Consider the following 13,232-nt stretch of genomic DNA (forward strand, 5'->3'; position numbering starts at 1 on the left):
CGTTTTCCATTAGAAGACTTATTTTTGGTTGCAACCTTTGTGGCTGGCATTTTCCAAGCATCGCACTCGCCACGGACAGGACTTACATGGTGTGCCAGACACAAATGAGAATCCAGGAGACAACCTGTTATTTTGCTCATGTTAAGCAAACAGATCAGAAATTATTCAGGCCACGCGATTTCTGTCGGAAAATTTTGAAATGAGTCCACTGATTAAAAAAAAAAAAAAAATCCCATTTGTCCGGTGTTGTGGGACCTTGGATAAAAGACTGCACAGAACCGCAAATATTTAAGAGTTTGGTTTTTGTTTGTTTGTTTGTTTTCTTTTCCTTAAACCTCAACCTCCTCCTCCACCTCCTTACACGTAACGGAAAAGTCCAAAACAGCCGATAAAAACGTCATGCGCTGGCACAGACCCGGGGGGCGGCGGGGGCCCTGCGGCTTCCCCGCTGAGCTCCGTCAGCGAAGGCACCGCCGTTAACGGCCCGCCGGGCAAGGGCGGCGGCGGCGGCGCTCGCGCCCAACGGCCCGCCGCGCGCTTCCCAAGTTTGCCGCCTCCCGGGACGCCTCGTCCCTCGCCGCCTCCCTGCCCCGTTCCCGGCGGGGACGCCGCCCTTACCCTGCCCCCCCCCCCCCCCCCCGCCCCGGGGCCCGCTAACGGCCCAGCGGAAGCTCGTACCGCCACCGCCGAGCGGCCCCTCTCGGCCGGCTCCCTCCCCTTCCCCCCCCCCGCCGCCGCCGCCGCCGCCGCCAGCCGGGCCGAGCCCGCCAGCGGGACGGGGCGAGGCCGCAGGGAGGAGGGCTCGGCTCGCTGCCGGCCCACGTCCCCTCCCCGGCCGGGGAGGAGAAAGCGAGCGAAGGCCAAGCACAACAGTTAGGAGAGGGTTTGAAAGCGCCCTCCTCCTTCCCCGCGGAGGGGAAGAGGAAAGCGAGAGCCGCGGTGAGCGGCGGAGAATGATAACTTAGGCGGGAGGGCAGGCGGGAGGGCGGGCGGCCGTGCCTCGCCTCGCCTCGCCTGGCCGCGCCTCGCCTCGCCTGGCCGCGGGGCCGCTGCCGGGCGCGGAGGGGTACCCACGTTTCCAGAGGGGTTTCGCTCCCTGCGCCGGGCCAGAGCGGCTTTGCGAGCGGCAGAGATGTCCCAGGGCACAGCTGGAGCACAGGGTGCGCCCCAAGTGCAGCCGGAGGGGAAAGAGAGGCAGAGGAAGAGGAGGCGGAGGAAGAAGAAGGAGGGTAAGACGCGACTGGTGCGCTCCAACTTGCTGTTACTCGAGCCTGAGACGGAGAAGTCCAAGAGGACCGTCTTGGCCAGCAACCGCCTCAAGACCACCAAGTACACGGCACTGTCCTTCTTGCCCAAGAACCTCTTTGAGCAGTTCCACCGCCTGGCCAACGTCTACTTCGTCTTCATCGCCCTGCTCAACTTCGTGCCGGCGGTCAACGCCTTCCAGCCGGAGCTGGCCTTGGCCCCCGTGCTGTTCATCCTGGCAGTCACTGCCATCAAGGACCTGTGGGAGGATTATAGCCGCTACCGCTCCGACAAGGAGATCAACCACATGGAGTGCCTGGTGTACAGCAGGTGAGGTGGCCTGGGCCGGGCGCCAGGATGGGGAGCGCCATGGTGGTGGTGCCCCGCGGGGCGTGGGGACTTGAGCGAGCAGACGTGTGAATGCACAGCAGTGGGCAGGTCTGCTCCGAAGAGTTTTGATTCACCCCCTGAGTGCGAAGAAACGCTCGGTTGTCCTTGGGATTGGCGTCTCCTGCCTCTTGATCCAAAACTGTGGGTGTTCCTAAAGTCCTGTGCTGTCAGACGAAAGCTAGTTCGCTCTGACCAGTGGGAATGCCACAGTAAATTACTGAATTATGAGTAAGCGATGTTTTTGTATATGTGTATGCTCTGGGCTTTGTCGTGTTTTATGTTTTAAAGGGAGGACAGTGCATCACAAAGAGAACGTAAGTGTCGCAAGCATCGTTTGATTTGTGAGCCTTTATGGGAATACTTCACAGTGTGAGCGGTCAATTATACTGGGGTATAGTTTCAGGCATTAATTTGGTTTTAGTAGTATGAGACCTCACTCAAGTTATCTGCTATTAAATCTTTGCTGAGCAAAGGATAGAGGCCAGAGGCTTCTGCATTTGAATGAGGGTTCATGACATGCGAATCAGTGAGCCTGAGCTGTGTTTGCTTTTCTAAAGAATGTAAGGCAGTCCCTTCATTGAACGTTTATTTTAAGTGAATACTTTTTATTTATCGTCTCAACTGCCATCATTCCCTGTGACTTCTCTACCTCCTGCAGTGTTTGGTCATTCATCTCCTCTAGAAAGCTTTTTAATGATCTGGGCTTTAGACCACATCCTTGGTATCTGTAAATCAGACTGAAATGACTTTTGTATTAACATTTTTATGTGCTCAGAATCCAGCTTCACAGAACCATTGTTTTGTTTTGTTTCCAACTTTGCTAGATAGTCATCTCGTAGCAGCTAAAGCTGAGATTTTCTGGGGGCTGAGGGAAGAGCTCAGCTTCCATGAGAGCAAGTTTTAGTGCTCTGCCTCATGCTTGTAGATCTAACAGAAAAGAAGCACGTGCCAAGAAGCTTACATTGATTCCCCAAGCTGTCTGGGAGAGGTCCTCTGGCCTGACGTAAGCATGAAGGCAGAGAGCAATTCTCCTACTGTAAGAAAGTCACGTAAAAAAAAAAAAAACCTAAAAAGTCTGCATTTTCAGCATTCAGCCTACTAAGTTTGTTCTTTCACAGACTAATAGTACATAAGAAATCTCAGCCAGGGATATACCCCTACCTGTAGATACATGTGTGGGAACAGAAGTAAAATGCTCTTTTTTATGTAAACTAAAACTAAAATAACTAACCCAGCCAAATCACACATGTGGGCAATGCTAACAGAAGGCCATGCCTAGTGCCTAGCTCAACTGTAGCTGTCCTTAACCCTGAATAGTTCTGCGATGGAGGGGGGGGGTGAGTGAGAAGAGGGCTGGTAAGGGACCATTCTTGAAAAAAAGTGAAGCAGTGCTAATGAGAATGGCAAAATCTAGCTCCCATCAGATAAAAGTGATTTAGAAATGGGTTATCTTGTGTCCTAGGTTGAAAGGAAAAAAGAAGTGCCTGGTGCAGAAACTGTTTCAAAATATCAATGAATGCTAATACTAGAACATTAACTCTGGAGTGTTTCTTCCCCTTGCAATTTTCCATACCCTTGTCTGCTGCCAAAAAAGGGAGAAGTGACTATGAAAAAGGTGTACCTTCAGTGCTAATGTCACTTGTGCTCTTTTGGGAGTCCCACCTAAGCACATTGCCCTTTGTAACGCTTATCCTGTGCCAGGCTGAAAATCAGAACTTTTCCTTAGACTGCAGAATTTGGATTACTTTTGAGTGACATTTTCATGGATTAATTTGGGAGTAGTTTAGATAGCTTTGCGTTTGCATCAGAGGTGCATGCTAGCTTAATCCCTGTGGGGCAGTGAATGTGAAAGCCCAGGAACTCTTAGCCACCTATTCAAATACAGCTTACTGAGTAGGAGCAAAGGGTTGAACTTCCTTAAAGCAGCCTGCAGAAGCAGAGTAGCAGCTCACCTATTTCCACCTTCAAACAGTAATTAGGAATCAGTCCCCCTACCCCCAATTTAAAAAATGAAGGTAAAATAATTTATTTTTATGTTTTTAATCTGCCCTCTGTTTTATTTTTAGTCTTTCTTTAGTCTTTTTTAAACTTTACGAAGTCACCTTTTTGAACATTCCCCAGCCCTAGTACAAACCAAGTTTCTCACCAACTTGCATGGCTTCTGTAGCTGAATCTTGAAAGAAGGGAACCAAGACTGGGATTGTGTTAAGCTCATGAAGGTTGCTGGGAGTGAGTTCAGAAAAGCTATTTTCTCAGAAAGGTGTAGTGCCCGAAGCACAAGGCTGTGACTTTGCTTTGTTTCCTTCTACCTTTTGCTTCTGGAAAAATGCTGAAGGAGAGATGTCACTTAAGAAAGCAATAAATGACAAGTTTTCTCTCCACATTTGTTTTACGCTGATCACTTTATCAGTTCTACTACCTTGACCAAGTGACTCATTCTCTTTTTTTTTTCCTTTTCCTGTCACTTCCTTGTGGTGCTGTACAGACAGTCTTTGATGCAAATACCGTTCTCGATACAGATGCTTCTGCAGGTAGGGCAGGTTAATGAACATCATTGCAGTCACGTGCCCCCCAGAATTGCTGGATTTTCTGGAGAGCAGCAGCTGTTCTCCTGCAGGTCAGTACTTCACAGCTTTGAAAGAGGCTTCCTGAGAGATGGGATGTGTGTAAGTCCCAGACAGGTCTTCTGCACTGTGACGGGCTCCTTTTCCTGCCACCCTCCTACACAGCCGAAAGATAACCACTTCAAACGCAGAGTATAGCAAACAGCTGCTAATTATAACAGTCAGCAGCTCACAGCAGGGTCTTTTGCTTCACTCTACCAGAGACAATCCCTCTGTCTTATGTTATATACTCTTGGCTCCTTAATGACCAGGTAAAGATTCAAGTCAGATCATGTGTATTCTGTCATGTATCCTTCATGTGTTGCTGTTCTGGCTGCTGAAGTACCAGCCCCCTATTACACACAAGGAGCAATTAATGATGTGAGATCTACATAATGGAGAGAAATTAGGGATAGGCAGGGCCTACTACAGTTCACCCCAACTCATCAAAAAGGTGCTCCAGCTGCGTGAGAGCAATGTCCCCTGCGAGAGTCTCTGGAAGAACTTAACACAAACAGACCCCGTCAGGAATCTGAACGTGAGGAGGAAATTCTGTTCTCCTCCTATGCAGACTACTAAACAGCTGGTGTGCAGGCTAGGCCTTCTTCCTCCCGCCTTCCTAGTGGTGCGGACTCAGATGACCCTTCCTCATACAACCACCGCTGAATCAATGACTCACTGGTTCATAGTTGGCAAAACTTATCAGACAAACACAGCAAAAGATGATGCAACGGTAAAGTAAAAGCTCGAGAGAGATGTAGCTTGTTTTCAGAGAAGGAGAAGAGAGCTTTCATTTAGAAACTCTGGATATTTTGGAGAGTCCCTCAAAAGCTATTGCTTTCTAGAGTCAGTTAGTTTAAAGGGAAAAGACCTGATTCTTTGAATTAATTGAAAGAAGCTATTTGAACTGGCAGCATATGTCAAGGAATGAAATATGCTGGAGAAGTGCAGACTTCTGTTGCCAGGTGATGGAGTTTGCAGGTTTGCCCCTGAGAGCATTCAGGGTCTTGACAGACAAAGAAGGGAGCTTTTTTTAGCCAAGAGAAGTGAATAGGGCCTGTCTCTGGAGGTCTTTAAAGGCACCTCTCTTGTTTGACTCTATAGAGGAACTTAGGTGCTTAGTTTAGGAGGGCAATTTCAGAGGTCACCTAAAACTTAGATTCAGTCCAGGTGCTTAAGTTAAGACAACCTGGATCGCAGCCAGAGCTCCTGCTTAGTCAGTTTAAACGCAGGTTTAAAGCTCTACATTAGAGCGCAGCCTGCAGAAGATTATTTTGTGTGCATAACCTTCGCAGCACTGTTGTCATCTTTCTTAGTCTCCTCTCTTCATTTGTCTTCCTCATTTCCACCACCCAGGGATGAAGGTTGAAGAATGGAGATCACAAATTCACAATCCCATAGTGAAATCTTGTTAGGTTTCTGGGTTCTTCTCTTGGACCTGGAGGTTTGGGAGGGTGACTTTCTGTTGGCAGTTGTTGACCTCCGGTCTTCACCACCTCTGGCTAGAGATATGAATCGCACAGGTAAATGTTTGCTCCAAATAGTTCCGAAACATACATGTTGCTGCTGCTGCTAATATATGATAGAACTATATTTGTCCTAGGGGCAGAAGTATTAAAACTCTTAGGAGGAGAGGCTTTGTTTTCAGTGTGCTTGTGAAAAAGTGCGCTATACAATTGCAACAAATAGTGGCAATCATCCAGCCGGGAATTATATTTTGTAACTGACTCAGTACTGTATTGGTGAAATAATCTCAGCTAACGTTTTTCTAGGAGCCCAATACAGGGGCTTTGCTTTTTCAGTGTACTATGTGATTCTTGCTGTGTCCATTGAAGAGAATTGCTAAAGAATGTCATGGTCTCTGCATACTGATCAGGGAGTGATAACTGTTTCTTCCGCCAACCTGTGACGTGGAAAATTCATGACAAATTGGAATTTATGACCTGATATTTTTCTCCCCTGAGGTGTGGAAGATCTTTAATGGGGCACTCAGAGATCTATCAAAGCAGGCTGTTTTATATTAGATGCTAATTTCTTCCTGCAAAACTAAGGAGGAGAGAAGAGTTTGATGTTGGCAAGTTGGTTCATGCAATTTCCAGAATATACTCCCTCCTTCTTCCCCTCTGTCAGCTGCCAGTGAAGGCATTTCCAGCCTCAGAAAAAAAGATACAGCAGTGCTACCAGCTCTTCGCAAGGGCAAAGCAGATTCCACCCGTGGGTTCTAAGCTAGCCACATGACGACTTGTCCCATAACCACCCCACTTCTAAGCTCCCTGTTTTCCTGGCAACACTGATCTCTCCGGATTATCTCCCCTCACTACCCAAATGGACCAGAGTAACTTCTTGTCCCAAGAACTGCAAGCAGAGTAAGACACTTATCACCATAAGAAATAAACTTGTCTCATCTCTTCCAGAAAGAAAATGTCAGTAAATGTGATTCAAAAGGAAACTACCTGGGATTACTCAGTTTCCTCTGTGAGTGCGCTCAGTGCACAAAAGAGCTGACAGTAGAAAACAGCAGTCTGGATCTGTGTCAGTGAAGTCAGTGTTCCCTTCTTCAGTTTCAGAGAGGTGCTGTTCTCTTCGTGTTAATGCATCTTTGTCCTTCGCTTCCCTTTGGGCCATTCTGGGAGGTGTAGCAGAGGCTCTTACGTTGGACTAACGGGGTGCAAATTCATTCTGCAGAAGAGTTAATGCATGCAGTATATTTGCTATTCAATGTAGGGCAAATTTGCTAAGTGCAAGAGTTTCACTGCTTGAAAAGAAAAATGCTCACCTCTCATTACAAAGCTGCTTAGTTTGTATAGGATGGATGTCATGAGAGCAGCTGTGGGCTGTTTCACGCATCTCTGGCTGACTGCTGAAGAAGATCCTGTTAATCTCCACTGAAAGAGCTAGTGATGTCCCCGTTACCTTTTGCAGATACAGACTGCATTCTGAAGGAATACTGTAGCTTGCGTTAGGCAGAAGACACCCAAGCAGTATAGCCGGCCACCTTGTGCACTGATCCCCTTACTCTTTTGTGTCAGTGTTATCTTGAGATCGTGCTTATTGCTAGAGGTGGTTGAAAGAATAGTAGATCTACTTGATGTTTTTCAAAGTACATTTCCAAATAAACTATACAAGGTAAAACAATTGCCTGTATTGTTCAACTCTGCTTGATATTGGGTTCTTGATTCCACTTTCCAGGTCTCTTCCAATCAGCAAAATTGAAAATGTGTATATTGGCACCCTGGCACACTGCAGAATAATATCTTATGGAACTGCTCATTAGGCAGCATGGCATAGTGTGGCCAGGGCATGCCTTCCCCTAGCAGACCGGTCCTGCAGAAGTACTTTTTAGAGCAGCACTCTCAAGCTCTGCTTGGGAGGCCTCAGTTGCATTATGGGAATACTAGCAGACTCCAGGGAATGAGGAAGAATTAAAAGGCTTTTTGTGGCTTCCCCTCCTTCCTTCTGACTAATGTTGGCTGATAAGGTGAAGATAGAGGTTACCTGCCCCTGGACAGAGTGTGTTCAAATGTCTTATCCTGGCCTGCACAACTCTTGTGGAGGGACAGGCTGCTTACCCTGCCACAGCAGCAGCAGTCCAAGTGCTAGATCTCCCTTGCTATGTAATCCGGCCTGCTGCTCATTTGCAGCCTGGTCACTGTCTAGGAGCAGCCTAAGAGTACCCATCCCTCCCCCCACACCACCATGCCTTTTGGGTATTTGCAGCTGTTGTATGTATACACAGTGAGTGCAATATAGCTGGCAAGCCAACACATGGCTCCAGGATTGTGCTTGACTTTCAGGATTTGCACTGTGCAGTTTTGGTTGTAGCAACCACATGTATTGAGAGCAGTTAAGTTCATGAGAAGTAGAACACTGTTTTGCTTCACATAGCTGCAGAGGAGTACCAGTTTCCCCAACTTACCTCCAGTCTTGGTGTTTTCGTTTGGGTGTTGGCACTGATACAGCTGTGTTACTGGCCGCTCGTGTTTGTACCCAGAAGAGATCTACAGCAGAAACAAGATCTGGACCCTGCTGCTAAGACTGCAGTAATACGGTGCCTGACCTTATCTCACCAGGAAGTGGAAGCAAGGCAGCAGGAGTCTCCACACGCTGGGCCAGAGAGAGCATGTTTCAGTGAATGGCGTGATTGCAAAGTGAGGAGCAGGCGCAATGCTAAAAGGCAGGACACTGAACCCTTACTGATACTGTGCGTAGATACAGGCAGTAGCTCTCTCTGGTTCATGACAACCACAAGAGTTGACCCATGACCAAAAGGCACCCGAAATGCAAATACGCAAAAGGCACCAGCCTGCAGCTTTTCTTGAGATGGGTGTTTGTGGTGTCATGGTGGGGGGAGAAGGGGAAAGAGCACGACACTGACATCCTATACTAGGAGCTTGAGCGGCCCCACTGCTGAGCTCAGCGGAGGAAATGTGTACACACGAAATGCATCTTTGATACTGAAAGATTTGATAATGATCAAAAAGGGATCAGGATAAAGCAAGCCTCAGAGTTAATTTGAAGAAAATGACCCACACAGTCCTAAATGAGTTGATTTAGTCTTTCCTGCATGTCCAGGAGGTGAGCATGAGGGATTTTCAAACTCAGAATTCAATTCTCAATGGAGGGAGTATCTAAGTTCATAAGAACAACTTCATCTTTTTTTTTTTTTTTACTATCTCTAAGATTCCACTACACAGCCTGGTCATGGAAAGCTGTTAACTGCCCAACTAGTAATATGTTGTATCTTGTGGACTGCTGAGGTTATCTAACCCTTATAAGCTGTCAAACTGCCATCTAGTCCTTTGCTCCAACAGGGCAATGTTTTAGTCACTGTATAGGGTATTGCAGGTGATTTCGACCATGTTCATCCTACATCCTTAAGGCCATACTGTTTTGTCAGAGGACAGTCTTGCGCTGTCAAGGCACACATTTTAGAGGTAGGAAACATCTGCCATCTCCTCTGCCCTTTTATTAGTTTTATTCATGTCTGATTACAGTCTCTCCGGAGTGGTGTGACAAGTAGGCCAGCCTCTCCAGTGCAGCAGCCAACATTTGCATCATGCCCAGTTATTTCATAAACCCAGCCGCTGCTGGAGATTTGTTATAATAGGCATGGAGGTCACTTGTTTTGTTTTTATGTTCTGGTTGCCTGGAAATACTGACCTACTTCAAGGAAGAGTTTAAATGCTTGACTGACAGCTGCACTCCAATTCCGATATGTCTGTGCTATTATATTAACGCTGAGTGTGTGAACATGATTACAGAATATTTGGTACTTCTGTATTTTTGAGGGAGGTTTTAGTTTTGTCCTTTTGGAAGGAAAGAGAAAGTCAATTATGAAGTGATAGCATTTGTAACCTTAGTTCTTTCCCTTTGTTATCTGATGCTTGCCAGACTTCTCCTGTGTTGCGGAGCTATATACCTATATGTTTCCCCCTCCATCTGTTCCCCTTCCTGCCTCCCCTTGGCCTGTTCCCTTGAGTAAAAGCCTCAGCGTGCCTGTTTTGGCTCTGTTAGCTGATTTTGTTTGTTCAGCAGTCCTTGAGACAGTTTGTTGTGAAGTCTCCCAAAACACTGAGGCCAGCACATGAAGGGCTGAATGTTAGTCACCTAAATACAATCGTGAGGATGTTCAGGATCTCTCAAAATCTGGACACGGAGTAAGGTGCCTCAGGAGAGATGCCAGTGGACAGATTTTAGCAGGAAGATTTAGCAGCCAAGCTCTTCAAAATGCGGGAAGTTCAATAAGTATGTAAGAAAGCGATCCATTATGAGAAATCTAATCTAACCCACCCAAGCCTGATCTTGCAATTGTGTACATTATATCTGTTTGAATCCACACTTAAATTTTGGGGTTCAGATGCTTTCCTTTTCCCTCCCCCCCCCTTTTTGAAATTTCCATGTTCTCACTCTCACTTTCCTGCTGCTATAATTCCCTCTTTGCTATACACCTGCAAAGCTGGAAACAAAAGCTTAATCATCCACAGTTTAGCAGAATAAACACGCGTTTCCTACACAGCTTACCAGAATAAACACACAATTTATTTTTATCTGCACACTTGAAAGCACTTTGATCTTCCTTCTTTCACTATCATATGTTCATATTTTATCACCAGTGCTTGGAATCCCCATTCTCCTGATAGACAGGTTGTTTCGTGTCTTAACTCTTCTGCGTATACAATTAGCTGTCTTCCTCATAAGCGATAGCGAACCACTGATGTGTGGCTAGCAGGCAGGAAATCCGCTCGATTGCTCATTAGGCTCTCTCTGACATGACGAGTATTTCCTGAAGCAATTTGTCAGGTTATTTTTGGGACACATGAGGTGAGATTTATCGCGCATCACTTTTAGCTGAAAGTTCTGCATCCGGTCTGACCAAGTCGTCTAAACTTCTGCTGCAGACAGTGGAGAGCATTAGGCACCTTAGGGTGTGGGGGAAAGGGAAGAATCTTTCCTGTTTATTTGAGACACTTGCCTTAGGAGAGGCTAGGAAAGGAGGAGGTCGTTACCTCTCTCCAGTGGGGATACAATGGAGACCTGCCTTCCACAACGGAAACCTGACTAGCAGGTTTACACAGCTAAATTTGAGTAAGATGGAGTATCCCACCTGTAAGCTCAGAAGGGCTACATTTTAATTCCTATTAATGCTCCGTATGATTTTTGGACTACAGATAAATGACCTGTCCTGCTGGACATTTTTAATGACTTATTTAAGAATTACACATTAAAAAACATCGATGAAAGTATATTCCACTGTCGGGTGAAGGGATTAACCCAGTCTCCACTGTTTCATCTGCTGCCCTGCTCTGCCTTCAGTGTTACCCATTACCCATGTCGTTCATACTAGTGAATTATATTTACATAATTTATCTCAAAGCTGAGAAACAGTGTAAGCAATTAGTTGTTATCAATAAATAATTTCCCTCCTTGAGTAACTGATGATATTTACATATCTGTGGAGTTTTTCAGGCTGCCTACATTAATCTTGATATTTTTGGATGTTAATTGCTTTTTAACCTCAGATGCGGCGTTTGGGGAGGGATGTTGAAACATAAAGTAGAAGATTCCTACTTGTGCTTCTTCCATTTGTCTGGATGTGCCTATTGGGTCAGCTAAAAGGGCTTTGGAGTATGCATATCTTACCAATGCAAAGGGTCTAGGCAGGGCTGTTACAAGAGTGAAAGTGAGGCTTCAATATCAGGTATCTCACAAATATCACGTATAGTCATTGGGCTTATTTTTACGTCTTGTAGAATCAGATGTTAAGACCTGCAAGGGATAACGTTAGGTGACCAGGGACTGAGTTGGGTGAGTCAATGGTGAAATTATTTAGGTAACTTTGAATGTCACTGATTCGCCCTTGATCTCCAACTTCTATGTTGGAATTTCAGTGCTTGTTTGTATGTGAACACAGGCATATGCAGACACACCATAAAGCCATGAGAGGTGCAGCAGCATAAGATGTCCAGTCGTGCCAATGTTTGCTATATTAAAAGTCCTAAGTTCTGTTTGTTTGACTGCAGTACTGACACTGTGCTCTTCCTGATGGTTAGGCGTCTATGTACTGTCTCCTATGGGTTTTTGTCTACATATGTGTCTCGTTCATTTTCAGTGCTGTTCTATCTGTCTGTCTTGCCTCTATGATAGGATCATGGCTGTGTGTGGAAGCTTCTATTTCTGTCAGATCCTGTGGGAGCTTTCCAAAATGCAGGTTATATAGAAAAACTGTGCCAGGGCTGAATCAGCTATCAGTCTAGTGATAGTTGGGGGCTGATCTCCCTCACCTATTTTTCAAATTTCCATTTAAGGTCCATAACATTCTCTTTCATCGATCCATGGTACAACCTCAGTTCCAAGAGTCACAGTGGACTCCACCTTTGAAGTCCTACCGACATTATATAATAAACCTATTGACATACTGTCAGTGAAATAGCTTGCCTTTCTGGAGTGGGACATCTACCAGCTCATGCTGGAAAAATGTGCACGTACCCGTAAGACCCTATTTACAGTCTGCCAAAGACTATTGCGGCATAGGATCCCCAGCCTGTGCGTTGCTATACATTGTGCAAACAAAGCCAGCACTGGAAGGTGGGGGAATCTAGGGGGATCAGTCTAGGAAATTTCACATATTTGTCCTGTGGTCAATTGCCGATTTGTTTTTAATTTTGGGCTTTTTCTCCAATTAATAAGCCAGGTAGAAATTATCAGTTATTACCCCTCAAAACTGATTAATAGTCAGTCTGATCATTACCATTCTCACTAAAGATATTACTCATGAGAATACTTGAATCCAAAACATTTGATCCCTTTTCAGACAGAAGTACTGAGGAAGGATCTAGCATGATAAGGACAGCAATAGCGTCTTCTGAATATATACAGTATCAAGCACGTACAGTATCTTTACCTTTTAAAGCCTTTGTCCAGCATTTTAGTGTAAGATTTCTCTAAAATCCTGAAAGGTTCTTCTGAATTCAGTCCTCCTTGGAGCACAATGAGCAGGAGAGGAGGAGGAAGGTTCCTGAGTTTATTTTCAATGGCATTTATTTTGGCTTTGAGGATTTGGCCCTGACATAATTAATTTATGTCCCTCCTCTGCTGCTCTTAAGCTGGAAAGCTCATGCTTTCCATTCTGCATCTGGCATCTCGTCCCCAGTTGTTTAACTTTTGTGCTTTATCACTGGCAGTAACTGTTTTGTGCAGTGAGTCCAGCCTTTTAGTCATAATAACATTCCCTTGAGCTGTCCTATCTCGCAACTTCTGGAAAGATTTTTTTTTTTAACCACTGTCTACATTTATAGAAAATATACCTGAATTGATGATGCTGCACCCTACCAAAAAAAGTTTTAAGTAAGAAAAATGTGATCGACGTACTTCGCTCTTTACCAGTGGAAGAAAGTTTAGGAACATAACCACGTCTACAGAAGCGGTTAAGGCCAATGGTTCATTGCTCCAGCTAGCTGAGCAGTATTCAGAATATTTGCAGACCCTACTGCTGAT

The 13,232-nt window shown here is 45.6% G+C and overlaps 1 protein-coding gene across 1 annotated transcript in view; it reads left to right on the forward strand.

Annotated features, from left to right (window-relative positions):
• The first annotated feature begins 829 nt into the window (after positions 1-829).
• ATP10A (ATPase phospholipid transporting 10A (putative)) overlaps positions 830-13,232 on the forward strand; it is a 116,597-nt gene continuing 104,194 nt past the window's right edge. The window contains exon 1 of the mRNA XM_009666377.2: positions 830-1,575. Within this exon, the coding sequence (XP_009664672.2) occupies positions 1,133-1,575 (443 nt within the window). The 5' untranslated portion in view covers positions 830-1,132. The remainder of the gene's footprint in view (positions 1,576-13,232) is intronic.

This window comes from Struthio camelus, chromosome 1 (assembly GCF_040807025.1).
Source record: "Struthio camelus isolate bStrCam1 chromosome 1, bStrCam1.hap1, whole genome shotgun sequence".
Lineage (NCBI taxonomy): Eukaryota > Metazoa > Chordata > Aves > Struthioniformes > Struthionidae > Struthio > Struthio camelus.